At 64.6% G+C, this 27,452-nt stretch overlaps 1 protein-coding gene across 1 annotated transcript in view; it reads right to left on the bottom strand.

The window, feature by feature from the left end:
• Positions 1 to 176: 176 nt before the first annotated feature.
• The window catches only part of CACNA1H (calcium voltage-gated channel subunit alpha1 H), a 61,745-nt gene continuing 34,469 nt past the window's right edge, over positions 177 to 27,452 (bottom strand). Inside the window, 34 exon segments of the mRNA XM_008157633.3 lie at positions 177 to 1,951; positions 2,515 to 2,675; positions 2,800 to 2,866; positions 2,869 to 3,237; positions 3,311 to 3,432; positions 4,658 to 4,736; positions 6,001 to 6,071; positions 6,255 to 6,388; positions 6,725 to 6,834; positions 7,741 to 7,892; positions 9,089 to 9,106; positions 9,620 to 9,812; positions 10,031 to 10,120; positions 10,392 to 10,517; positions 10,709 to 10,835; positions 11,003 to 11,187; positions 11,333 to 11,401; positions 11,481 to 11,604; positions 11,741 to 11,841; positions 12,360 to 12,770; positions 13,998 to 14,206; positions 14,343 to 14,433; positions 14,593 to 14,748; positions 15,054 to 15,171; positions 15,730 to 15,915; positions 16,696 to 16,847; positions 18,269 to 18,711; positions 19,882 to 20,671; positions 22,036 to 22,128; positions 22,337 to 22,655; positions 23,021 to 23,180; positions 24,322 to 24,419; positions 24,822 to 24,955; positions 25,076 to 25,187. Coding sequence (XP_008155855.2) covers positions 980 to 1,951; positions 2,515 to 2,675; positions 2,800 to 2,866; positions 2,869 to 3,237; positions 3,311 to 3,432; positions 4,658 to 4,736; positions 6,001 to 6,071; positions 6,255 to 6,388; positions 6,725 to 6,834; positions 7,741 to 7,892; positions 9,089 to 9,106; positions 9,620 to 9,812; positions 10,031 to 10,120; positions 10,392 to 10,517; positions 10,709 to 10,835; positions 11,003 to 11,187; positions 11,333 to 11,401; positions 11,481 to 11,604; positions 11,741 to 11,841; positions 12,360 to 12,770; positions 13,998 to 14,206; positions 14,343 to 14,433; positions 14,593 to 14,748; positions 15,054 to 15,171; positions 15,730 to 15,915; positions 16,696 to 16,847; positions 18,269 to 18,711; positions 19,882 to 20,671; positions 22,036 to 22,128; positions 22,337 to 22,655; positions 23,021 to 23,180; positions 24,322 to 24,419; positions 24,822 to 24,955; positions 25,076 to 25,187 — 6,742 coding nt within the window. The 3' untranslated portion in view covers positions 177 to 979.

Raw genomic sequence — 27,452 nt, 5'->3', positions numbered from 1 at the left:
ACTGTGGATCTGCCCGAGGTGGGGTGGGGGGTGGGGGGTGGGGGGTGAGCACAGGACACCAGCGGGCAGGTGCTCAGGAGGACCCTGCCACTCTGCTGGGGTGGCGGTCCCCATCCAGCCGTCCGCCCTCTCTGGCACGACTGAGATTCTGAGGGCCACCCACTTTGTTCCTTAAATAAGTTAATGTTTATTCTGTTTGCTCTGCCCCCCATTCCCTCAACTTCAGAAGCTGAATTTTCTGTGTCGGATTATTGCAACTTGAACCTGAATTGGTTAAGAGAAACAAAATGAAACAAAGGGGACCCGCGGGAACGGCCCTGCTCGGACCCCAGGACGGCCGTGGGAGCGGCTGGACTCGGGGTCTTGGCTCCCGTCCCCTGGTGATTATTCGGCATTTCACAGAGACCAGAGTCGGCGGGCGTTTTCTGGACAGAATGGCGGGGAGGGGGGTCCGAGAAGGGGCGATGGAGAGACAGCGATGGCAGAGGTCGGGACCAATGGAGGGGAGCTCAGACTGTGAGTGATGGTGAGGCACGGCTGCGGGGACCCTGGTGGCTGAGCGGCCACCCGCCAGGGCACAAGTGGCCCCAAGCGTGAGTTCCCTATGAGAGTAAGTGGACGTGAGGACGGGACTCTGCCGGGCAGCCTCTACCTTCTCCTCCCGGTTGCTTTCTGGTCCTTGTCCCTGGTCCTCGCTCGGGAAGGGACTGCTTGCTGACCAGGCTGCCAGCAGTCTGACCACAGCGGCCAAACTCGTAAAAACCCAACCTGAACCGACAGGCTCCCAGTCTGAGGAGCCAACCTTATTCCTTTCCCCCAGAGCAGCGTCTGCCTCCCTCTCCCTGGGCTGACGTCCTCCCGGCTCCTCTGCCCAACGTGGGGCCCGAGCTGGGGTCCATGCATGGCCCCGCCTGGGGCCACCACCCCACCGGGTACACCCCAACCCCAGCGCCAAGCCTGCGAGGCGTCGTGTCCCCGGCTACACAGGCTCATCTGCACCGTCACCAGGTGTGGGACTGGCTGGGGGGGAGCCTGCTTTCTTTGGAGGGCTCTCGGGGACGTTGAGGTACAGCCCCCATCCCTTCTCTGGGGGGTCGCTGGAGGGCAGGGGAGGCTCTGTTGTGTGGGGTTCGGCAGGTGCTGTGACCCCTGAGGAAGCTCTGGGTTCTGGGGCCACCCTGTGGCCACTGTCCAAGAACAGGTCCCCGCTGGGGCCCCCCACGTCCAACGGCTCGAAGGCAAAGCTGGGGATGGTCAGGTGCTCTGCACGGCAGGGAACCTGGCCCCAGCGCTCCCCCTTGCTGGCAGGGTCCACCCCCAAGCCCTCCACGGGCTCACAGGACGGGGTTCTCCGCCGCAGGGTGGTACTGCCACCCTCCGCTGCAGGGGGCCAGGCTGCGCCCTCGTCCTCCACGGGGGGGTCTATGGAGATGCATGGGGGGCTCATCTTCTTCTTCCGGCGTGACCCCAGCGCTGGCTCAGCCTCCAGGGCCTGGGCCTTAACCTCTCCGGCCTCTGAGCGGCTGTCCCCTCCGCCCTGCTCCACGGAGGGCCGCCGGTGCTGGTCTGCCCGGCCGGGCTGGTCCAGAAGGCCCTGAGCGTCCACACCATAGAGCCTGCACAGGTCCGGCTTGCCAGCCACCACCCCGCGGGCTTCGGGCGAGGGGCTTCGGGCTGAGCTGGTGATGTGGCTGACCTCCTCGTCGGCCGGGTCTGGGGCCTCCACCACCTCCCCGCCTGGGGCCTGCAGCTGGCTGGAGATGCAGGTCTGTCCGAAAGTGTGCTTTCGGGCTCGGACACTGGCGGGCCTCGGGGAGCGGGGAGGGGACCGCAGGGAGTCCCCCAGGGACGCCTGTCTTGTGGGGGTCTTCCCATCAGGCTCCCCCAAGTCCAGGCCGCAGTCCGCAGGGCCGTCAGCCTGTGCTTCCAGGGAGTTGGTGTGCAGGGCCTCCTGCAAGGGCATGGGGTCAGGTGAGGCCAGGCAGAGCCCGGCCAGCAGCCGGGGCGCAGACTCCTCCCCACCTGGGCCAGAGGGGGCTCCGACACCCCCGAGGTGGGGATCCAGGGTGAGAAGGGGGCCAAGAGCTCCTCGTATGGGTGTCACTGTCCTCCAGCCTCACCCATGCCACCCTGGAGACCACTCTGTATGCGGGTGCCAAGCACTCGTGCCGGTCACGATGGGAGGGGCCGTGAGGAGCAGAGGCTGCAGCCTGAGTAGGGAGAGCCTGTCATGGGCCCCTCAAACCCTGCTGGGCACAGAGCTGGGCCGGGGCAACCCTAGGCTGGGAAGGGTGGTCTGTGGGTTCCTGAGGCTCACAGGAACCACTGCGGGGTGTGGTGGGGCACTGAGGCTGCTGCCCAGGGGGGGGGGTGTGGTCCTGGTGGCTGGGACCTCTGTCATCACGAGCTCTGGGGATGAAGCACCCCCTTCCCCAGTGCCCCCGTCACTCATCCTTTAATGGGGAGAGGGACCCCCCTCAGGCTGTGCAGGAGTTGTGGGGGGGTTCCTCCTACCTGTCTGCAGAGTAGGCGGCTAACGCTGGGGGAGCGGGCCGTGCCCCGAGGGGGCAGGGTGAGGAGGGTGCTGTTGCCCCTGGCAGGGGAGGACGAAGTTGATAAGGCCTGGAGGGAGGCGCAGGACTCCCCAGGTGGCACGTGCTCCACGGTGGTCAAGCCTGGGGCAGGAAGGTGTCGAAAGCAGGCAGCTGTCACCAGCCCCGAGCCCCCCGACCCGCCCGAGTCCGGCTGCCTATGTCCTCCCACCTGCCCGGTTTCTCCAGCTGTCCCTGGGGGTCATACCAGAGGAGGCGGTGCCCACGTAGGTCTCCATTTCCACCTCCTGCAGCGGGTGGGGGTGGGGGGGGGGGGGGCTGAGGCGGGCGCTACGGGCCGGAACATGTAGCTGTCGTTGGGCAGAGAGAGCATCCTGGACACAGACACCTTTCGAGCAACCGGGAGGTTGGGGGCCTCGGGGCCGGAGCCCGGGCTCGGTGGGGCTGCGGGCCCGGGCCCCGCGGGCGGCCCCTGCGCCATCTCCAGCTCGAGCTCTGCGTCCATCTCGGCGTCCTCACGGGCCTCCTTGTTGCTCTCCTCCAGGTGCTTCATGAGCACGGCCACCACCACGTTGACCAGCACGAACTGGGCCACCAGCACGAAGGTCACGAAGTAGATGGGCGAGATGGCCGGCAGGTAGGTGAGGCAGTGCTTGTCTTCCCGGACGCACTCCCGCAGCGTGTCCTGTGGGCGAAGGGCAGCTGCAGGAGGGCGCAGGCCGACCCCACCTCTCCGCCGGCCTGGCTCGGGCTGGTACCTTCATGATCCCGTTCCAGTTGTCCCCCGTGGACACGCGGAACAGCGTGAGGAAGGCCATGCCGAAGTTGGAGAAGGTGGCGTGCCGGCTCAGGCCCTCACAGGGGTTGTCCTCACTGCACTCTGCAGGGTGAGATCCGCCAGGTCACACACGCCGGGGTCAGCCACACGCCGGGGTCAGGCACACACACCAGGGTCAGGCACACACGCCGGGGTCAGGCACACGCCGGGGTCAGGCACACACGCCGGGGTCAGGCACACACTCCGGGGTCAGGCACACACACCGGGGTCAGGCACACACTCTGGGGTCAGGTACACACACCGGGGTCAGGCACACGCTGGGGTCAGGCACACACTCTGGGGTCAGGCACACACTCTGGGGTCAGGCACACACTGGCTGGGCGCCTGAGACCCGCCAGGAAGAAGGTCATGCTCCTCTGAGGCACAGAGTGATTGCCTAGCTTGGGGGTCCCTGGCAGGTGGGCACCCAAAGGAGGCACGTGGGGGGCATGTCTCTTCAAAACAGAGAGGGGTGTCTCCTCCTTGGCATGGGAGCTGCCCGAAGCCCTGCTTGTTCTAGATCGAGGGCTTTCTGGGTGGACAAGCCGCGGCCTGGGGGCCAGCCCGCTCTGGCTCAGCCCTAGCACTGCTTGCTTCCCAGGCCCTGGCTCGGGTCAGGACACTCCCAGGCCTCAGTGGAGTAATGGGGCCACCCTGGAGCCTGAGGCGGGGCCAAGGGCCAGGAGTCAGGCCTGGGGCCTGGGGCACTAGCTGCCAGGTCCCAGGAGCTCCTCCTGGACAGAACCCAAACTGACAGCCACCTCAGCCGCCTCACACAGGCCCCCTGGTGGCTCCTGGAAGCCACTGCGTGTTCCGTCACCGACTGTTCCGAAGACCCCGGCAGGAAGGCGAGAGGACCCTATCGGAAGTGGGCTGCCAGAGAGGGTCCCCACCTGCCCCCTGCCCAGACGGGGTTTAAGAAAATCCTTGGTGACAATTAAGGACATGCTGCCGCGTTTGTCCCCGGGGGACCAGTGCAGATTAGGGCGACATGTGCGTGTGTTTGCATGTGGATGCTTGCTGGGGTTCACGTGTGGCTCAGCCTTCCCTGCTGGGCTATAAAGACACTGGGTGTGTATGTGTACATGTGTGTGCTATGGGTCTGCGTGTGCGTAGATGCTCCTGCGTGTGTGCTGTCATGCTCGCCTTGTGCAGTGAAGGGCTGGGGGAGCAGGGGGCCCTGCCTTGGTCTGGCCAGTGGCCCGAGCTATCTGCCGGACGTGTGTGTGTGTGTGTGTGTGTGTGTGTGTGTGTGGGTGAGGCTGCGCCTGCCTGGACCGCAACTCACCAAGCCTCCCGAACAGCTCCACTCCCAGGGCAGCATAGATAAAAAACAGGAGCATGAAAAGTAGGCCGAGGTTCCCTACCTACACAGGAGAGAAGCAGAACCAGGTCAGGCCTCAACCCGCCTGCTGTGCAATCAGTGCCTGGTGCCCACCAGCCACCCTCACCCCCCGTTCTTGCCAGGCAGGAGGGCAAGCTCCCAGGTAGGTGTGAAGCCGCATTCTTAACCCACCCCCCTTGGCCCTGGCTCCCATGCTCCCTAGGGGCTCCCTGTCCTGCCTGGTGCTCAGGGCCCCTCCTTGACCTTTCATGCCCACCCTGCACCCAGGACCACCCTGCCTCGAGTACCTCTGCTCCCCAGGACCTAGGACGTCTCCCAAGGCTCTGGCAGACTCTGTGTAGGGTCTGCCTCCAACCTTGGGGTCCCCATGGGGAGGACAAGGCCAAGGTTCTACCATGAATCTCACCAACACCCCCTCCCGGCACTTACGCTGCCCTCCGGGCAGGGTGCCCTGTCTTCACATACCTCCAGTGCCCCTGACGCTGGGGCATGGCCAGGCCCAGGCTTCCCTCCCCTCCTGTCACTCCCACAGGCACAAAGGACCTTGGGGACTGTCACTCAGACAGGGCTGAGGAACGCTGCTGAGGGGATGCGTGGGGGCTGGCTGAGGGAGGGAGCACATGGAGGGCTGGTGGGCGCATGGTTGGATGGGTGTGGACAGACAGGCATGTGGGTGAGTAGGTGATTGAGAGAGAAGGTGCTAGATGGATACGCAGCTGTGGGGTGAGTGGCTGGCTGGGTACAGACAGAGGGACACGTGGGTGGTTAGGTGGACGGATGGCTGGCCGAAAGAGAACCATGGACAGACGGACACATGGCTGATCAGGCTGGGCTGGCGGAAGGACTGGATACTGCACAGATGGGGCAAAGGGTTTCTTTCTGTTCAAGAGGTCACAAAGGATCAGCGTGGGGACTGTGGACACAGGAAGTGAGGACACGGGGCCTGAGTTAGCTCCAAAAGAGGAGAGAGGCCTTCAGCCAACACCCGATCTTTGGGTTTCTCGGAACTCAGAAGACCACCTTGGCCAGGGCCTCTGCCCTCATCCCACTGCGCCCAGGGCTGGACCGGGGAAGGCAGGCCTGGCTGTCCATCTTCCCCGGAGGGACCGAGGCCCAGAAGGCAGACAGCCATCTCCCTCCCAGCACAGCTACCAGTTCCTGCACACGTGGGGGTGATAAATGTGGTTATCACAGTGCAGATGACTGAATGAATGAATGACAATGAGCAGGGCTTGTCTTCTTGGGGGTGTCTGGAGTGCCCACCCCTGAGGCAGCCATGCGCCTACCTGGGGCAGGGCTTGAACCACCGTGTCCAGCAGGGCCCGCATGCCTGTGGCCATCTTGAGCAGCTTCAGCACTAGGGCCAAGAGCCGAGTGTCAGGGACTGGTTGGGGCCGGGCCAGTCTGATCCTCCCCAGCTGGCCGGGCCCCAGGACCACCCAGCCCTGACATTCCTGTCGCCAGCACCAGCCCCCTGCTGAGGCCTTGGGGCATGGTGAGGAGGGAGGATGGGGCGGCCCTGGGCCCCCAGAGTGCCTACCGCGGGCGATGCGGAGCACACGCATGATGCGGATGAGGGTGGGGTTGATGGGCAGTGCCGCGCTCATCTCGATCTCCTCCAGCGTGATGCCCATGATGGACAGCAGCACGATGGCCAGGTCCAGCTGGTTCCACCTGGGCGCCAACTGGGCTCAGTGTCATGCCGCTTCCTCTCCGCACCCCCCTCCCCCCGCAGCCCTTTTGAGCAGGAGTTCCCTCCCTATCACCCTGGAAGCGATCTGCTGTCGCCCACGGGGCTTACCCTGGTATCACTCTGGAGGCATCCTACTGTCACCCACAGGCATGCCTTGGTGTCACCCCTAGGGTGCATCCCGCACCTCTGCTCAGCCCCGTCACCTTTGCAGACAGAAGGCTGGGACCACCGGAGGGGAGGGCTGTGGCTCTCACCTGCTCCCTCCCCCAAGAGCATCATGGGTCCTTCAGGGTACCAGGTGGCCCCACCCCACATACCTGTCCTTGAAGAATCTCCGGAACCCAAACGCCACCAGTTTCAGCACAGCCTCAATGACAAAGACAATGGTGAACACGTAGTTGCAGTACTTGAGGGCCTCGTCCAGCGACTGTGGACAGAGGGTCAGGCTGTGGAGGTCACCCTGCCTGGGCTGCCCCTCCTCCTCCTCCTCCACCACCCCACCGTGGCACTAGGCACCCAGTGCCTGCGTCCTGGTCACCCTGCCCCGTCTCTCTCCTGTACCCATCTGGGTGCCCCCAGGCAGAGGACAGGTCTGAGGCCCAGCTACTGAGCGCTCACTATATGCGGCCTGTGCCAGGTCTGGAAGGCATCACCTGGACTGACCCTTGCAGCATTTTGAGGTCAACTCTCAGGTGGGGGGAAGCTGCCCCTCTGAGCCCAGACTTCTGGCCCCCCCTTGCCCAGGCCCCATCCACAGTCTGGGGCAAGGGCCAGCCCTTGCCGGCCAGAGCTCAGCTTCCTGAAGAGCTGAGTAGGTTCCGACTCAAAGGCTGTGATACCCTGAGACTCCTCCCTTCCCGTGGAGGGGGGCGGGAGAGGGGGTGTCCTGTCTTTAATGAAATGATGGCGATGCAGATGTAATTGGAGTGAAATAACAAGCTGACCACTTATGCCCGCCTGTCTCCTGCCAGCTCTGTCTGGCTTTTTCCTGGACTGTGAAATCTAAGCCTGGGAAGCTGGACTCGGACATTTCAACAGCCAGAGTTTCGAGAAGGAACCACTCGTGGCAGGGGGGTTGGGCGGGGGGGGGGGGGGGCTCTCTAGGGCAGGTGGCCCTAGAGTTTCAATTGATGTGAAAAGGAGGACCCTCTGTTCAAACCACAATTCATAAACCTGAGTGAGGGCTCACCCAGGGCTGCAGACCTAAGACCTCCCACCTCCTGACCAGGCCACCCACTGGGTGCCGGACCCCCCTGCCCCCGTGGCACCCTGGGGCTCATCTCCCACACTGGTCCTGGGCAGGGTGGGCAGGGTCTTGCACCCTGAGCCCCACCTTGGGCTGGTCGTAGTGCTCCATGGACATGGTGATGACGTTGACCCCGATGATGAAGGTGATGAAAAGGTCGAGGTAGTGGCTGGTGCACAGCGAGTGGATGGAGCGGCGGGTGGGCGAGTAGTCAGCGTAGTAGGGCCGGCGCTGGGCCTCTGCAGGGAGAGGGCGCCTGTGACCAGGGCTAGATGGTGGGAGTGGGGCTGGGGGAGGGCTCCGGGCTCAGATGTGGGGGGTTGGCAAGAGGATGCAGGAGGGCGTTTCTCTCAAGAAAGGGGGTCCCTTAAGGTAAGAGGTAGCTCCCTGTGAATCTGGAGCCTGTGGTCTGATGGACAACCCAGGGTGGGAGGCCTGGGCAGGAGTGGGCCTCAGGGCAGCCCCAGGAGTGGCCCTGGAAGCTGAGACTCAACCTGGCCCTGCCTTGGGGCCCTGCCCCGGGCTCCCAAGTTGGGGCCTGTGTGGTATGCTCCTGGGCTGGCATTGGGGTTCTGAGACACTTAGCAGATGGGAGCTTTCTTAGGGGGCAGGTCCCCTCACCGCCACCCCCCCCGCCCGCCCCCCGTCTGGGCATGAGCTGTCCTCTGGCCACCAGGCCCACAGTCCCTCCCCTCCTAGTCTTCCAGTGGCCAGTGGCCACTGCCTCCTGTCTGGGGTCTGCCCGGCTGCTGGTCCATCTGATGGCCATCCCCTGGGGAGCCATGCGTTCACCAGCTGGCCTGTCTGCACTAAATGCTCTCCCTGCAGTAACCCTTCAGAGCATAGCAGTGCCCACCGAGCTCCCACTGGGCACAGGCATAGCTGCCACCACTGCACGTGAGGACCTGCCTCAGCCACAGAACCATGCAGGGATGGGGGCCGGGAGGGCCAACTGTCCCGGAGCCTGGGAGAGCAGGGCCCGTGGGCTGAGTCCGACCTGAGACCCTCATTCTCCTAGGTCTGGCATGCGGTTACTGAAGAGGTCAGCTCAGCTCGAGCAGCCAAAGGGGCCGGCAGCCAGCAGGGCCAGGCCAGCGCTGAAGACACGGAGCAGCCACGAGCTGGCAGGATCCCAGAGCACGGCAGGGAGGCAGCCACGCATGCAGGCCGGGCAGAGGGGCTCACGCAAGCTTGCAGGCAGCGGCCTGGACACCAGGCGGGGAGTGGACGCCCCTTCCCCCCACTGACGCCTGGCGCCCAACCCTGGCCGTCCCATGCCCACCCTGCAGCAGACCCCAGCAGGCCTGGCACCCGCCTGCGATGTCTGCCCTTCCACATGGCAGTGGCTGAAGGGCGGAGGCCAGGCCAGCCTGCAGCCCCGTGCAGGGGCTGGCAGAAGCAAGGGGCTTAGGCATGCGGGGTCGGGGGCAGATACCTGGGTTGGGCAAAGTGCCTGGAAAGACAAGGAGATGGTCTGAGCTGGCTGCGGTGGGCGGGGCACTCAGCGGCCCCCTCCTGCAGGAAGCCCTCCTTGCTCCCAAGCTGGGTAGGGCCTCCCTAAGACCCTCTCTCTCTGTGTCTTGGACAACTTTGCTAGTTTCCCCACCCCCGTGGCAAAACTCATGGGTGTGAACGCTTTTCAGTAGCGATGGTGGGTGAGAAATGGGGTCTCATTCATCTCCTGTGCCACTTGGGTGGGGCCCCCCGCCTCCTGCTGCAGCTGCCCTCCTCTGCCTGGCTCCCCTGGAGGCCCAGGCACCATGCAGGCCCAGGCAAGGCGGGCAGCGTGCAGAGCCGTTTGGCGAGGCCGGGGCTGGGAGGCCGAGGGGAGCAGGGCCAGGCAGGGCGCTCCAGGTACCCAGCCTCAAAGCCCGGCCCTCGGCTCGTCCCCGCTGCCCCTGCTGGCCACCGCCCTCCCACAGGCGCACGGGTGCCGACCCCCCCACCGCCACGGGGAGCGCCTTACTCCTGCGCTTCCTCTCCAGGCGCCGCTGCCGCTTCTCCTCGCGCCGCCGCGCCTCCTCGGCCTCCTGGTGCTGCCGGCACTTGTGGAAGTTCTCCACCACGACGCCCACGAACATGTTGAGCACGAAGAAGCTGACGATGAGCAGGAAGGAGATGAAGTAGAGCAGCATCCAGGGGTTGTGGTTGGGCACCGGCTGTAACACACGAGGAGGCGTGGGCGCCCGCTGCCCGAGGGTCCCGCCCAGGGACAGCCACGCCCAGGGCCCCGCGGCGCTGCAGCCTGCAGGGCCAGAGGAGGGGCCCCAGGACACGAAACTCTCCAGAAGTGTTCAGGGGCGGTTCCCCGAGAGGACCCAGAGGATGCCCGAAGGGTCCACCCGAAGGGCCAGGGCTGCCCACTGCCTGCCCGCACCTGCTGGTCTATGCCCACCGCGTCCAGCCCGTCATACATGATGTTCACCCAGCCGTCCTTGGAGGAGAGCACGAACAGGGACATCAGCGCCTGTGGGGCCACAGCAGGGTGGTCACTGCTTCCTGTGGGCCCTGCACCCTACCCCGGAGATCCCACAGGCCTCCCCACGCAGCAGACCCGCCCACAGCTCTGGAGTCCTGTGGTCCTGCCGTTTCTTCTTCCGGAAGACCAGGGCGAGGCCATCCAGGATCACCTGGGTGCGGACCTCAGGGGACTCCAGGTCTGGCCCTGCCCCCAACCAGCCCCTCGGCCCCTCCCCTCCCCTCCCCTCCCCTCCCGGCCCCACCCTCACCCTGCCCACCTGGCCCAGGTTGTCGAAGTTGTACTTGCGCCGCACCCAGCGGTAGTGGGCAGCCCGGCACTCTGCCCTGGTGGATATGTTCCTGGTATCAGTGCCCTCGCAGTAGTAGAACTTGCCCTTGAAGAGCTGACAGGGCAGGTGGTCACCCAGAGGGCCAACCCAGTGCCCCCCGGGCCACCAGCCCCCACAAGGGGCCTCCTGGGACAGCAGAGTGAGGGGCAAGGCTGAGCCTTCCTGGGGCTGCCCAATGGCTACTGACCACCAGACCACCATCTCTCAGACGGGACACCCACGGACGGACAAGCGGGGCCGCCCACCTGCACCCCCAGAATGCCGAAGATGATGAAGAAGGCGCAGCAGATGAGGACGATGTTGCCGATGGGCCTGAGGGACGATATCAGGGTCTCCACCACCAGCTTGAGGCCAGGAGCACGGCTGATGACCCTGCACAGGGCAGAGGGGGCCGGCTGCTGGGCATACCGAGGGAGTGGCCACCGTGCAGAAGGCGTTGGTCATGCAAAGACCCCCTCCCTTTCCAGCCCCACCCCTACCCCCACCCCATCTGTCCTTGTCCCCCCACCTGGCCAGCCCCCCACCCCCACCCCACCCACCTCAGAGGCCGGAGTGTCCGCAGCAGGCGCAGCACACGCAGGATGCCCAGGATCTTGGCACCACCAGCGGAGGCCAAGGCCACGATGATGTCGACCAGGGACACCAGCACCAGCAGTCCGTCCAGCACGTTCCAGCTGCTCTGCAGGTAGGCGTGCTCGCCCGACACCAGGCCGAGGGCCACCACCTTCCAGGCACAGAGGAGGAGGGTTCAGGCCTGAGGTGCGGCAGCAGATGGGGTGGGGGCAGGGGGGCAGCAGCGGGGAGCTGCTGGGCAGGAGGGGGTGTGAGGCCAGAGGACAGACCCCAGGGCTCTCCTGAGGGGCAGGTACCTTCATCGTCATCTCAGCCACGAAGATTGCCGTGAAGATGTAGTTGGAGACGCTGAGGAAGACGCGCTCCTGCAGGAACAGGGCGGTGAGAGGGGCCGGCTGCACCCAAGAGACCCACCCACCCTCCCCCAGGAGAAGGGGGCCTCACCGTGCTCCCTGGGTCGATGTCCGGCCTCTCCAGGGCAATGGTGATACAGTTGAGGAAGATGAAAACCAAGACGACGTGATCAAACATTTTATGAGCAATGATCTTCTGGCAGGAGGCACGGAACCTGGGGGCGGCGAGGGCGAGGGCGCTGGGTGAGGGGTCCGGGGAGAGCCCTGCGCCCCTGAGGCCAGGGAGCTAACTGCTGGGAAACTTGTGGTCCCAAAAGGGCGCTGTCTCTCCCACCCAGGGCCCCCCTTTACCTGTTCTGCGGGGAGAAAAGGTACAGCGACCAGGGCTCCCGGCTCCGGCACCACTCGGGCTTATAGGGCTCCAGCACCTTGCGCAGGCGTGAGCAGCAGCTCTGGGGGAGGGCGCAGGTCCTCAGGAGGGTCCCAGCCTCTCCCAGCCGGCCCTCCGGCCTGGGGTCCCAGCTCATCCTCCCACACAGGCAGGCGCAGGGTGAGTGACCCATGCTGGGAGCCCACGGGGCCAGGTGAACAGATGTTCTCAGACCCGTCCCCCCCAACCCCCCGCCTCAGCTGCCCCCTGCCTGTGGAACTGGCCTGGGCAATGGAGTGAATATGCCCCACTCAGAAGGTGGCCCTGTCCTCTCCTCCACCCCGGAAGGCCCACCGGCGGCTGCTAACTCAGGGCTCAAAATGGCCCTCAGCGGGAGGTGGGGCTGACCCCGGGGCCAGTCCCCCTCCAGAGCTCTCGAGGATCAACCGAGGCCCATTAGCTGGGGCAAGCCCAGCTCAGCTTGCCCACTTCTCCCCTTTCCTCTGAGGACCCGCCCCCGCCCCCCACGAACGATGTTCAGGCTCCGCTCCGGGAACCAGCCCTGACAGGAGGGAGGCATGTGCCCCGACGCCCACTCACATCCTCCATGTCGTCGTCAAACTCGGCCGGGTCCTCCTTGTGACTGTCTATGCGCAGGAAGAACTCGCTGGGCAGGGCCAGCATCTGCCCGTTGCAGTCATGGAGCTTGGCGGGCAGCAGGGAGGCTGGCCGCAGAGGCTGCATGTCCAGCGTGCCGCGGGGGTCCAGGGACTCCGTACGCCGCAGCGGGGTGGCACGTGTGCAGGGCGAGGCTCCCACCCTGGGCCTGCCATCCTCAGCCTCCTCGTCTGTGCTGCCCTTGCCCTCGCCGGACAGCAGGGACTCCCGCTCCCCACACTGGCTCCGGCGCTTGAGGCTGGGCGCCCGACCCAGGCTGTTCCAGCTTGAGCGCCGGCTGCTCCAGGCGCTGTTGGGGCCCCAGGGGGCACAGGGCGAGCTGCGGAGGCTGGACTGCAGGGGAGGGGGAAGAAGGGAGGAGGGCCAGTCCTCAAGTACCCCTAAACATCCCAGGCTCCAGGGCACCCGGCCACAGGAGCCTTTCCCCACCCGGTCGCTCCATGGGTGGGATTTGTTCGTGCATCACCACCATCACTGTTAACACCTGTGAGTGGGGTTATACGCGCAGACGGTCCTGTTAGGGAGAGGCTAGCAAGGCCGCTATTCCGGGAGCTGCCTGAGCCCAGAGCCGTTAACAAAGAGCTGGAGATGCAGCCAGCAAGTGTTAGGGCTGAGCAGGCCTCCTGCTGGAGGACGGACGGGCAGGTGCAGGTCATCAGTGGGCCTGGGACCAGCCCCTGACCATCCTCAGACAGCGTCCCAGCTGACCCTGATCTCTGGGGTGGGGCCCCAAATCAGTTACTAACTGGCAGTCTCTGGCCTTGTAAAGAGAAGTTCGGCTGACGTCTTATGAGATAAACCAACCACGATTCAGGGACTTACCTGCTGCGCCCGGCCTCCATCCTCCCTGCTGCACTCACGTCACCTCCTGGGTCTAGCACGGCTGAGATTTAATGCTGCCCGGCGTTCCTGCCCGCCTCCCTCAGGGCTGCAATGCTCTAGGAGCGGAATCGCCTGGCCCACCTGGCCCACCCGGTTCCCCTTCCTGCCGCCCCCGGGGAGATGGCCTCCGGTCCACGCCCCACGCCCCTGCTGCCGTTAGCTCGTCCTGCTCTGCCCACCCCACCGGGCCTTCCGAAAAGCCATCCTGGCCGTGTCCCTGGGGACAGCACTTCCTGGTTTGTCTGAAAAGCCCCCACGGGACACTTGATTCCGACACACAGAACCCTCCCCCTGGCCTCATCGTGGTTTGTGTGCTGTTTTTATACGTTTTTGCAGCCTCTTTCCTGTCTTTCCTTCTGACCTACGCTCTGCCAGCTTCCCTTTTACTGCCATTTGGAAGATGAACTTCCTGCCTGACATTTTACCAGAGAAAAAGGATCAAATATGCGTTCCCACGTCTGGCCTCTCCGCTCCTCCCATAAGCACAGCCACTCCTGCTCCGTTCACAGAAATCAAAGCACTCGGGGCCAGGGGCTCAGGAGGCAATGACGGGGGTGGAGTAGGGGTGGGGTGAGGGCAGGCATGGGGGACCCTCACTCCTTTTTGGGGAAGACCATGAGGAGCTGGGTGCACGGAGCCGGAAGGTGCCCTGAGGCCGGGGCAGGGGGCAGTCCCTACCAGAGACTTCTGGTCCGCCAGCTGAGGGTCCACGGAGCTGCTGCTGCCGCGCCGGGAGTCCAGGAGGCCATGGGCCGTGTCCAAGTTTGGGGAGCTCTTGGGGGTGGGCATGGGCGTGGCCGCTGTGCGCATGATGACTGGAGGGGGCAGGCTGCCCCGGCCCTCCAGGTGCCCGTTGGGGGTCACGGCCAGGGAGTACATCTTCATCTCTGGAAGGGGAGGGGGCTCTCAGGAAGGGGAATCTGCCCACTGGGACTCGCCCCCGGGAGCCCCATCTCTGCCAGGTCAGGACAGGCACTGACTGCCCCGCCCCCTCCATCCCTGTCCCCATCACCCCCCCCTTACCTGTGGCCCTGAGGTCTCTGAACTTGTCGAAATCCTCTTCCAAGTGCGTGGACGTCTTGTCTTCGTCTGTGTCAGACCTGTTGGCGTCGCCCTGTGCCCCCCAGAGCAGAGGCGTGTGTGAGGTACCCCTTGGGTGGGAGCCATCTGCTCCCACAGGGGGGGAGGGCTGGGGCGGCAGTGGGTGTGAGGAAAGGCCCATGAGACGAGGGGAGAGGAGGACGGAGGCCTCTCCGCGTCAGTCTGTCCTCACCTCCGCCTGGAAGCCCTCCACCAGGATGGCCACCAGCAGGTTGAACAGCACGTAGTTGCCGAAGGTCATCAGGGCCACGAAGTAGAGGGCGGCCCAGGAGGAGGTGGAGGCCATGCCGTTGTAGAGGACGACGTTCCAGTCCTCCTGGGTGAGGATCTGGGGGAGAAGGGCAGGGAGGCAGAGGCGGGGAGCAGACCCGAGGACGGGCCGACGCGTGGGGAGAGGGGACTCTGGGGGTTAACCCCCCCCCCTTGGACATGCTGGCAGCTCCTCAGAACCAGGAGCTCTGCACCAGCAAGAACACATGTCACCACCCCAGGGGACGGCATCGCTGCCCCTACTGTTCACAGCTCAGCTGCTCCAGCCTCGCACCGGCCGCGCACGCACTGGGCTGCCGTGAGCGGGGCTGCGGCTCTCCGGGGGCCGCGCTGACATCAGGGGCAGCCCCGCCCAGGCCGTACCTGGAACACGGTGACGATGGCCCACAGCAGGGAGTCAAAGTTCTTCCTGTCAGGGACCGTGTCTCCAGTGTCTGTCTTCAGGCTAAACTTGCAGCCAAAGAGGTGCATACCCAGGATGCTGAGGGTGGGAGGCAGGAGTGAGGTGGGTGGGGAGAGGAGGGGCGTAGGGGGCGAGGCCACTCTGCCCGCTCGCCTTCAAACCCAGACGCTGCTCCCCTAGGCCTCCCTCCCTCCACTGGGCCCCCTGCTTTCTGGTTCATGGGATGTTCGTGGTGGGAAGACCAAGGCCAGGGGAAGGAAGGACAACCAGAGACCACGCTGCTCCAGGCAGGGGCTGGGACCTGGGCTGCCTGCCTCGCTCGGCCTGCCTGGGCTGTCCTCCGCCCCAGCCTCTCCCCGAGTCCCCCCCGCCCCTTCTCCGGTCCCCTTGTTCTCTGCTCAGTCCCCAATCTGTCCATCCAGAGGTCCGTCCTGTCCCCACATTCAGCTGTGAGCCCACGAGAGCAGAGCCCAGCCCGGGTCTCACGTGACTCACACCTGCACATGGGAGGCATCCGGCAACTGGGCTTCTGCAGAAGCTCTGAGGCTCCCGCGGCCCCCCACCCCACAGCCCCAAAGCCGGGAGCACAAGGCCAGTGCAGCAGGAGGGCTCCTCCTCTGGGGGGAGGGGGCCCACCTGAAGATGAAGATGAAGAGCATGAGCAGCATGCAGAAGGTGGCCACGTTGTCCATCGTCTTCATGAGCACCACCAGCTGGCGCCGCAGCGCCGGCATGAAGCGCACCAGCTTCAGCACCCGCAGCAGCCGGAAGGTCCGCAGCACCGACAGGCCGCCGTCCGCCTGCCCGATGATCTCCCAGACGCTGTGGGCCCGGCCGAGGGTCAGGAGGTGCCATTCTCTGCACTGACCCGGACTCCCCACTTCCTCCTCCCGGAAGCAGGAATGCCGGGGAGCCACCGTGGCCTGCGCTCAACCCCAGGTCGAACGGCAGGTCTGGCTGCATCAAGGTGCCCACAGGGGCTGAGGGACCGTGGCAACATCTCTGAAGACCATGAACTAGCTGCCATCCCGGGCTCTGGCCCGGACAAGCTGCTCAGCCGAGGGCTTTCCCATCCTGTACCTTCCACAGCCGTGCCTGGCTCGTCTGTTCTTGCTCAACCCCCGCCCCCCCGCCCCACTAAGGTGGGGACCCCTTGACTCCCGAGGGCCTCACTTCCTCCTGGGGAGAAACTGTCCCCAGTCTCCCGCTCCTTTCTGTGTGGACTTTGCTGCAGCAGACACTGAAGAGGAGGCTGGCTCTCTCGCAGGCTGAGCCCTAACAGAGGCCAGGCAGGAGGCCCAAGGACTCTGAGCACTCACTCTGTTCCCGAAAGGAACAGCTCTGGTAGGTTCTAGAAACATACGTCTGACATGCAGCTGACCTGTGTGTGTGCCCCACAGTGCCTGCGGGGAAGGGACTCTACTGAGCACCCCGCGGCCCGCCAGAGCACCCCGCGGCCCGCCGGAGCACCCCGCGGCCCGCCAGAGCACCCTGCGGCCCGCCAGAAAACACTGCCAGCGGTGCCTCTCCCTTTGCCTGCGGCTCTGCTCTGACACTGGAGCCTCCAGGACCCTGCGGCCTCGGTGGGAAACGGGGACCCACCTGATGACCACGATGATGCCGTCGAAGATGTTGTAGGGGTTCTGGATATAGCCCAGCGGGCCACAGGCCAGCAGCTTCAGCAGCATCTCCAGGGCGAACATGCTGGTGAACACGATGTTGCTGATCTCCAGGGCGTTGGTCAGCTCGTCCGGCTGTGGGCAGCAGCAGGACCATCAGGGGAGGGCCGCTGCCCCCACAGATGGGGAGCAGGTAAGGCTGCATCAAGGGGCCACAGGCCCAGAGGCCACAGCAGGCATCTTAGGAACCTATCGGCTGCTGTCTGAAGGAGGCAGCTGGGCCCCCGGGATAGCCTCTCCAGCTGGACCGTGGCCCCCTGGACCTTCCTGACCTTCCCACCAGAATGCTGTGCATTAGGGCTCTGAAGACTCCCAGGGCACAGGGCCTGCAGTGCCTGTGCCAGGGTTCAGGGTGGGTGTCGGGGTGCGTGGGGCACAGACAGTAAAAGTAAGGGTGCTTCCACAAGCTGGCCCGGTCTCTGGAGCCCTTACACACCCTTCCTTACACACCGTACTCGGGACATTCCATCCTGTGTGTGGACACCTGTGCTAGTGTAAATGCTTGCATGTGTGTGCAGGTATCTGTACGTGTGCCTGTGCATGCACCAGTGACCTGCTTGTGTCTGAATGCCTGAAAATATGCTACACATGTGGTAGATGTACACATGGTTATACGTCTGTACACATGTTCACATCTGTGTGGGTAAGCCTTGCATACGTGTATCTGTGGACCTGTATGATTGTGTACCCGTGTGTGTATTGTGTGCACGTGTGGCGGAGGCTCCTCCGTGCAGGGGTCCCTCGAAGCCCACTACTACCCCTGGCCTGGATCTCACCCTCACAAGAAGCGCCTCCCGCCTGGGCCTGCTTCCGGCTGACACCGCTAGGATTCCCCCTAAATTGCTCCAGGATGAAAGAATATGGCTCACGTGACTGGAAGGGACCAATGGGTAGGAGATGAGGAAGTCGATTTGGTCGTTAAAAGTAAACGGACCTTGGTCCTGAGAGGACACCCTCTCCTGCCAAACCCGCTGTCGCCCCCCCTGGTGTGGCCGTCCTGGGCCAGTGTGCAGGGTCACCTGGGGGGCTGGGCACCCCACAATTCCTCCTCCTGGGGCCATTCCACATCCCCACCTATTCTGGTCACCAAGAGGCACCCCATCGGGTGCTGCCGGTGGGTCTGGCTCAGGTAAGGGGGGGCCTCTCTGCAAGAACTGGGCCAGGGGTACCTTCCTGAGAAGAGCCACCAGGTGACCTGGTAAACTCCCTCCGCTCCCACTGCCTCTGGGTCTGGCTGGTCTCCACCCCCACCCCAGACGAGAGCGACTCCAGGCAGGAGCCACGGTGTCTGTGTGCACCACTCCGCAGACCCAGCCCGAGGAGGAGCGGAGAGCATTTGTTGAGTAACTGATAAACATCATCTGTCCCCCAACCTCCACAGCCCTAACGTGGGTCCCCAAGAGGCTAAGATCTCGAGACACACAAGGAATGTGCTCCCCAGAGGTCATGACAACAGTCGCGACTCACAGAGGGCAGGTATCCCTGCGCCCACCCACCTGCTCGTGGTACTCAATGCCCATGCTCAGGGTGTTGGTGAGGATGGCCATCATGATGCCGCGGTTGAAGTACTTGCTGTCCACAATCCTGCGCAGTTTGCCACTGACGGTAGCCCACACGTGGCCAAGCCCACCAGGCTTGCCAGGGGCCACCCGCTGCTGAGTTCGCCTCCGCACACCGCCCTGGGCTGGGGGGTCTGCCCCCGGGGCCGGCTGCATGGGGTCGCGGTGGTCCCCGTGCCGCACATCCTGTGTGAACTCATAGACCACGTTGCCATCTGAGTCTCCACTCTCGGAGTCGCTGAACTCAAACTCGGGGTCTCCCAGGGCACTAGCGCAGTACGGACAGTCCTTCAGCTCGCAGGTCAGCGTGCCCGCCTGGGGGCTGGGCAGGGGGCAGGGCACACTCAGGCCTGACAGGCGGCTGGGGGCCTGGCCCAGTCCTGAGGGGTGAAGGGCACAGGCAGGGTCAGGTCACTCGGTGGTGACACCTGGGGTGGGCTCACGCTCACACCGAGGCTGCTGTAGGGTGAACGTGCACACCTGGGCAGACTCTTAGGAACACACACTTCCCTGGAAGACTCATGTGCACACCTAGGAACACACACATACACCTGGGCACACTCATGCACACCCTGGACAGGTGTGCTCTGCTCACACACAGGGGCAGGGACACAGAGGGGCAGAGAAGCTCAGCTGTCCTACGGCCACATCTTCAGGAAATGTAACATGAGCTACTTTCTAGCAGCCATGTTAAAGGTGAAATTAACTTCAACATTGCCTGTCATCTGACACATCGGCCATCGTCGCTCCCACATGGGCCAGACGTGAGAATGGCAAAGAGCACTGTGCACCACTTCCTCGTGCTCAGCTTCTGGGACCCAGGGACACGCCGCACCCAAAGCTGAGGCCTGGACTCACTACTCAGGGGCCCACGAGGCCGGGGCCACCTGACGGGTAGTGCAGGGCTAGAAGCATGGGCGCCGTGACACGCTGGCTCTCACGCCCCGGGCACCGCGCACGAGGGCACACACAATGATCCCACCCACACCCCTCCCTGCTCTAGGTGCACCGTGGTCTACACACTTGCACCCACCACATGGGAGGGCCTTATCATCTGCATGGGACCCCATGTCTCTCCTTCAACCACCCAACCGAGGTGGGGAGGTGGGTGAAGCAGAGGTGCCTGGTGGGCATCTGCCCCCCCAACCCTTAGGGGCACTGTAACCTGCACTCCTCCCCACCCCCCTGCCTGTCTCCCTACCCGGAAGTGGGGCTGACCACTCCTTAGGAGAAGATGCCAGGCTGTGAACATGGGCGAGGTAGGGGGCAATACTCTGCCACCTTCAGAATTCTCATCCCTGTGGTAAATGCTCATGGTCCACTGAGCCACTGGCTGCTTGGGGCTCCCATTGGTGGACAAAGGGGGTGCCCTCTCTCCCCTCCTCGCTGTGTCAGGGTGCGCGGTGCCAAAGCCCCTCCCCTCTTACAGGGCGCACACACACAAAGCAGGGCTCATGAGGATGCCCAGGGCCTCCCTGGAGGGCACACAGGTGGGGACCACATCCCGGGGCCCCATTCCACTCTCAGCAGGGCGAGGGTGAGGTCCTTACCATGTTCCCCAACCAAATGCTGGATCTTCTCATAGGGGTCGTGGCCGCTCAGGCTGAGGGAGCTGTGCCCTCCGGCTCCTGGTGGCCTGCTGGCCCGCTTCCCCTTGGCCCTGGGGCTGGTGCCTCCTTTGCCGCTACCGGGTGCTGAGGGCAGGATGGTGGGGTAATTCATGGTGCCCAGCCCCATGGCCAGCTTGAGGCTGGTGGCGGTGGCCGCAGCTTGTACCACCTGGGCCCTCTCCTGCGGCCCTTCCACGTGGCAGTCCGCATGGTACACGCTGTGCACCGACTCGGCATCCAGGGGCCCGGGGCCGGGCGAGGGTGGTGAGGGCAGCGCTCTAGCCCGCACCAGGCTGGTGTCTCTGCTGCCCTGCTCGGGGCTGGGCCGGCGTGGGCTGCTGTGGCTGAAGTGGTAGTGGTGGTGGTGGTGGTGGTGGTGGTGGTAGACCAGATGGTGAATGGAGGCTGCACGCCTGCTTGCCCGCCGCGGCTGGTGCCCGAGGCCCTGGCCGTGGGGGGCGCCGCTGGGGTCCACCTTCTGGCACCAGCGGCTCTGCCAGCGCGCACAGAGGCGCAGGCTGCGCCGCTTGACCTTGCGGCAGATGTGGCCCACGTACTTGAGCAGCTCCTCGTAGCAGCTGCCTGGCTCCGAGAAGCTGGCCAGCGTGCTGTCGTCCGACAGGTAGCGGGCGCGCTGCTCCCGCATCAGCTGGTTCTCCCGCTGCTTCGTCTCGGAGAACTGCGTCGCGATCACCACCAGGCACAGGTTGATCATGAAGAAGGAGCCCACCTGTGGCGGGCGGGCGGTGTTGAGCCTTCCGACAGCCCGTCCAGAGCCTCGCTCACCAGGCTGTGTGCCCCAGGGAACTGGGGAAGAGGGGACACGGACACCCATCTGCCCCGGAGGCCAGGCAGTGGCTGTGGTTTCTACACAACAGTGAGTCCCCGAGGAGAGACGTGCTGAGGCCTACTGTGTGCCGCCCGTTCCAGGGGCCGGGAGCGTGGCCCTGAGTGTGGCCAGTGGGGCGCCCCATGATGGGTGGGGTCCCTCTGACTCGATGCTGCGCCAGCATCTGGAACAGGCGGTTCACAGTAGGCGCTTCTCATCTCTTTGTGGACAGACGGAGGACACGTGGGAGACCCTCCTCCTCGGGTCTGTCCCTGACGAGACCCTCTAGACCAGTGGTTCTCAACCTTTCTAATGCCGCGACCCTTTCATACAGTTCCCCATGTTGTGGTGACCCCCAACCACAAAATATTTTCGTTGCTACTTCATAACTGTAATTTTGCTACCGTTAGTGAATTGTAATGTAAATATCTGTGTTTTCCGATGGTCTTAGGCGACCCTGCTAGCGGTTCTCAGCCTGTGGGTCGCCTAAGACCATCGGAAAACACAGATATTTACGTTACGACTCATAACAGTAGCAAAATTACAGTTATGAAGTAGCAACGAAAATATTGTGTGGTTGGGGGTCACCACAGCATGAGGAGCTGTATGAAAGGGTCGCGGCGTTAGGAAGGTTGAGAACCACTGCTTTAGGCTGCGGCCACCCTGCGCTTTCCGTCGGGCCGTCCTCTGTGACACGGTCACCGTGTGAAAGCCGCCCCTGCTCGTGACAATTATCGGAGACTTCTGCCTCTTGTGTTCACTACTGGGTCCCCGCAGACCCCGCCCGGGTCACGTGAGGGACACCCAGGGCCACGCGCACTGCGGAAGGCCCTGCCGGGGAGCTCGTGGACGCGGTGCGGAGTCCCGATTCCTCTGCAGCCTTTAGACAGGGCCTGGCCGTGGAGAGCCTGGGGCACTACCTGCGGGCGCCTGGAGGTGGGCTCTCCCTCCCACCCACACTGGCTTCTGCCCTCCCGCACCTCCACTTCCTCCCCCTGGGGACGGCGCAGAAGCCCAGGGTCTCTGCTGCCCCACCCTGTAGCTCCGCCAACGCCGGGCCCCACGAGGGACAGCAAAGGCTGGATGGTGTATGTTGGCGGCATATGGAGGCTCACGCACGGACCCTGGGGCCAGGACGACACCCACCAAGGAGCCCTGGATCTGAGATGAGCGGTCACCACCCAGAGGCACCTCTGCCCTCGGACACCCACGGCTGTGAAAGTCCTGCCCAGCCAACCGGGACACGCCCCACGCCCTGTACTCACGATGATGAGCAGAATGAAGTAGATGAAGTTGTAGAAGGAGTGGGCATCCATGACGTAGTACATGATGTCCACCCAGCCCTCCAGCGTGATCACCTGTCGGGGGGGTGCAGGTGGCTGGACACACAACGGCCCCGGGAGGGTGGCCCTGGGAGGGCGCAGGCCTGTGTTCCCTTAGGGTCCGGCTGTGGGGCTGGGCGGGCAAGCAAGCCCTGCCTAGGCACCCCTCCCCATGGCATGCTCAGCACCCAACAAGGTGGGGAGACCAAGGCCAGCGGCCACGCTGTCTCCAGCCAGTGCCCACCTGGAAGATGGCGATCCAGGCGTAGCCGATGTTGTCGAAGTTGATGGCGCCGTTGTGGGGGTTGGAGTCGCCGGAGCGGCAGATGTTGTAGTACTGGTTCCAGTTGATGCAGGCATTGTGGCTGGTGCTGCCCGCGCCCTCGGCCTGCAGCTGCCCGTAGGCCTCCCAGCCCAGCGTGCACTCCACGCGCAGCTCACGGCGGCTGGGGATGTGCGAGCACTTCTGCATGCCGTTGTCTCGGCGCGAGGAGCAGATGAAGGGGTTCTCGTCACCCTCCTCCGTCTGGTAGTATGGCCGCAGGAAGGTGAGGTTGTTGTTCCTGGGGGCAGGCGGCCCGGTGAGGGGCACGGGGACAGAGAGAGGGACGGGGGGGGGGGGGGGGGGGGGGGGGAGGTAGACAGTGGGAGATACAAAGAAACATTGAGAGAAGGGGGGCGAGCAAATAGATACAGAGACAGAGAAAGACAAACAGGAAATGAGAGACGGTAACAGACATAAAAACAAAGGTAAGAGATACAGAGACCCAGGTCCAAGCTGGGGGTCCTCCAGGAAGGGTGTGCCCCTGGGGGCGGTGCCAAGGCACCTGCCGGGGGTGGGGCTGGGGGTGGGGCCGGGGAGGCGCCTCTGTGGGCAGGTGGCCTAGGAGAGCCCGTTGGGGCACGACGTGCCGGGTGGGGCTCGCACCTGACGAAGGCGCTGTCCAGGAAGCAGCGGTTGCGCAGCAGGCCGGCCCAGAGCTGGACGCCCACGATGCCGAAGATGAAGAAGACGAAGAAGCAGAGCAGGAGCACGTTCCCCAGCATGGGCAGCGTGTCCAGCAGCAGCGTGACCAGGATGCGCATGCCTGCGGGGGCGAGCGGGCATCAGCACGGGGACCCACGGAGGGACCCGACCCCCAGCCCTTCGGAGGCCTCCCACCGTTCACCACGGTAGCGGGCTCTGCCGGGACTGCACCCGCCCCCACACGTCCAGCAGGCCCCGAGGGACGACGACGCCTCGGGGTCAGGCCCACATCGAGGGGAGCAAGGCCGCTGGCCAGGACCGTGCCCCACGCAGGCCCCAGGACCGGCCATCAGTCCAGCGGCCCCAGCTCCGTCACGGGAACAGCAGCCTTGGGGACCCCCAGCAACTTGGGCTCGGTCTGCCTACGCGCCGGGGAGCCTAGGGGTCTGGCCGCTGGCACAGGGTTGGAGAGCAGTCTTTCCATCCCTCTGGGGATCACGATGGGCAGAGCCCCGCACTGGGAAGAGGCCGGCGGCGGGGTTCCCACAGCACACCCCTGACCCACCTGCCCTTGGGTGGAGGGGACACCCCAGGGGGAGGGAGCACCGCCCTGCGGGTACGTGGCTTCCCAGGGAGGGCTGCAGGACAAGTCCTAACGACCGGGGCTGGGGTGCCACAGCTACATGGTACACACAGACACCACCCCCCAACATACGCACACACAACCTGACAGTCACATGGGCACTGCCCCCTGAATTCAGCCACAGCACTGAACACTCTGAAGACAGAAAAACCCCAGACCACCCCTACTGGGGCAGATGACCAGGGAGGACAGGCCACCTTCCCAGCACACAGCTGCGGAACTTCCCAGCAGCCTCTCCACACGTCCCTGAAGGACCACGGGCCTCTGGCAGAGCTCGACCGTGAGAACCACAGAAATGGGCCAGAAAACGAAGCCACCAGGCCTGCAGCGCGCCTCCCCCGGCATCACCCTCAATGCTGGGCCGATGAGGAGTCAGGGCCCCCCGAGCCGGCCACCACCCCCCCGATGTGGCCCAGGGCCGCCCTGCCCTTCCCAGAGCAACCGTGGCAAATGCTCAGGGCCCAGAGGCCCTCCTCCCCCAATGCTGGGGCCAGAACGTCCAGAGCCCAAAGCGGCACTGTGGCACCTGGTTCTGTGTCCCCGTGGGCCCCGCAGAGCTCTCAGCAGAGCGGGCCAGACACAGAGGCCTGCCCCGGGTCGGGGAGGGGCGGTCACTTACTGGGCACGCGGTTGATGGCGCGGAGGGGCCGCAGCACCCGTACTGTTCGGATGGCCGAGAGGCTCACGTTGTGTCCGTCCAGGGAGTACTCCATCATGCTGGGGGAGGGCAGAGGGAGGGAGGTTCAGGTGCTGAGCAGGTGGCCGCACGCTGGAGAGCTGGTCCCCAAGCCGTGCACCCAGCCAGGCTGGACCCTGAGGCAGGAGGAGCACGGCTCCGAGTCACCGCTGGGCACTCCTCGCCCTCCTGGGCACCCCTGGCGCAGGGATCCCCAGGACAGGTGCCATCCCCGGCAGAGGCCCCACCGGCTTCGCACCTCCGACCAGGCTGCACCCGGACCCCTCCAGGGGGCACCTGCTTCATCCCTCTTCCTGGGGGACCCGAGGACCCGTGGGGCCTGAGGGGTGGGGTTCCCGGCCAGGCGTGGCCAGGCCAGGGGCCACTTCAGGCGCTTCAGCCCCTGGCCTAGCAGAGCGGGGTGCGGGCAGAGGGAGCTGTACCCCGCCATGACGATGAAGAAGTCCAGCCTGTTCCACGTGTCGCCCAGGTAGCACTTCTGCCCGAACAGCCCCAGGGCTACCATCTTGATGACCATCTCCACCGCGAAGAAGGCGAAGATGAAGTCGTCGAAGGCCTGGTGGGAGGAGGGTCTGAGAGCGCGACCTGCTCTCCCCACACCCAGGGACCGGGGTGTCCCTAAGGCTCATCCATGGCAAGTGGGTCAGCCCAGCCCCCGCCTGCCCAGGGCCCCCACCTCCAGGATGATGCAGCGCTCCGAGCGGCACTTGACGTCCTCGCAAGGCCGGAACATGCCCAGGGTGACGCAGTTGAGCATGATGACCAGCATGCTGACGTGCTCGAACCACGTGGCGGCAGGCAACTGGGTTAAGGATCGATGAAGGAGGCTGGTAGATAGCCATGGGGAAGCAGTGGGGGGGGGGGAGCTGGACCCCAGGACCTGCCCCCCACCACTGCCAGGGTGCCAAGGCCTCCACACCCCTGCACCCGCCCCATCGTGTGCGTGTGAAGGGACAGAGCCCTGACACCAGTCTCAAGTACCGCTGTCGACCCCCGTGCACAGAGGAGAAACTGAGGCACAGACTAGGACTCCAGATGGAAAGACCACCTGCTGCCCCTCCACCAGGTTCCTCCCAACTGAACAGGTCACACACACAGGTGAGCATCTCACAGGCGCTGCCCAACCTAGACTCCAGCAAGTGCAGCGGATGCCCTCAGAGTGAGCGGGGCCTCAGAGCCCCCTCTCCATGGCCCTGCACCGACCCCCGTCCCCCCAGGTGACTCCAGCAGGTGGAGGAGGAGGATGTGAGCTTTGGGGCAGTGCAGTGACTGGGCCTGGAGGATCTGCAGCCCTACTGTGTGTCTGGATAAAGGGTGATGGGACGTGGATGAAGGCCAAAGGAGGGAGAACATCCCCTATAGCCTCCTGACCCCCACCAGCCAGGCGGTCCTGAGAGCAAAAGCTGCCTTGGAGGGCCACGTCCAGGAGCACCTTCCTGCTGGCAGGAGGGCATCCAGCCCAGGGCAGGGCCTCAGGGTGCTAAGCCAGCAGCAGGTGCTGCATCCCAGGTACGGTGTATACCCAGCACAGGTGCCTCAGCCACCCTGTGGAGCGGCAGGCCCTGGGTACAAGAACAAGAGGCCACCCCGGACCTCAGTGAGAACTCCGCTCATTCAGGGAGTGGCCACCAGATGGCACCATGGCTTCACGCAGGCCTTGGTGTGGGGCGGTCCACTCAGCGGCTGCCTAGGGCAGGATTGCACCCCACACCTGCACCAGTTCGTTCATCAGGAATTGGGGAGCCCTGTGGCAGGCCAGCCATGTCAGGTATGAGGGAAGGGCCACCAGGATGGGGGGCCAGGGCTATGTGTGGGGTCCCTGGCTGGATGGGGTCCCTAGCGGAACTCTGTGGACCCAGGCAGTGACCCTTTATGGCTGGGAGGGCCCCAGGGTTTCGGGGGAATTCATGTATCCCCCACGCTATCCCCAGGTCAGGATCCCCTCCCACCAGGAGCCACACCCACTCTAAGGTGGGCTTGCCAGCCTGCCCTGCTCAGGCTACAGAGAAGCTGGGGCAGGGGGCGCACGGGGAGCTTGGGAAACACCACTTGTCAGCGGGTAGCTCTGGGAAATCCGAGGCCGAGGCCCTGCAGCCCCCACCCTGCCTGGCCCGTGGGGGCTGCACCGGGGTGACAGCTGCAGCACGACCTTCAGATCGGTGCCTTTCTGTTCGCCTCCCCACGTTCCCTTGGATCAAGGAGGTGACCAAGGCAGCAGGACCCCTGCCTGGCACATAGCTGTGCTCCATAAGGTAGCCCTGAGCACCCACCCTGTGCCTAGCTATGTGGTGGCACTAGGGCCGGGGCTCCATGCAGCCCCACCTCTGAGGGGCTCCAATCCCATGGTGACCAACTAGCAAGGGCTGTGCTGTGATGGGATCATGGAGGGGACAGGGTGTGTGGAGGCTCTGGGCCCCTATATTTACAGGTGGATGGGCTCAGCGATGAGAAGCAGAAGGTCACACCTGTGTACCCCTCCTTTGTGGGACTCTGGAAGCCCGTCTCGACCCTTCTCCCCCCAGCCTCTGGGACGGGGTGGGGGTAGGGCAACAGTTGATGCAGGCAGGCCCTGGCCCACAGCATGATGTGCAGCGTGGCACAGAGCCACCAATGTAATTACACGTTCCCACCGAGCGCGCCATAATTACACTTAATGGGTTCAGCAGTAACAAGTGCCTTTGCTGTGATTTGGCTGTGGAAAAACAGAAATTGGTGTCCTGCTAGGGCAGCACGGAGGGCCCCCTGGGAACTGGCCCCATGGGACCTGGCTGAGAGGTCTAGCGGGGCGACTGCACAGTCAGGGCCGCAGGGCCTGCAGACTAGCCCGGGAGGCCAGCCTGCTGTGTGTGTGTCTCTGTGGGTGGGGCTGGGGAAGAGGAGAGCGCTGCAGCTAAAACCTGCACCAAATACCCATGTCACACCTACTGTGCGCCACAATGGCTCCATCTCGAATCTTGAGGAACCCATGAGGCCGACACCGTGCAGTTCCACAGTACAGACTGGGGGCTTGGGTGACTCACCTGAGGGGCCCGAGGGGCCCAGGCTGTGCTGTG

This window comes from Eptesicus fuscus, chromosome 4 (genome assembly GCF_027574615.1).
Source record: "Eptesicus fuscus isolate TK198812 chromosome 4, DD_ASM_mEF_20220401, whole genome shotgun sequence".
Lineage (NCBI taxonomy): Eukaryota > Metazoa > Chordata > Mammalia > Chiroptera > Vespertilionidae > Eptesicus > Eptesicus fuscus.
The sequence above is the reverse complement of the archived record's forward strand: the minus strand, read 5'-3'. Positions and strand labels throughout refer to the sequence as shown.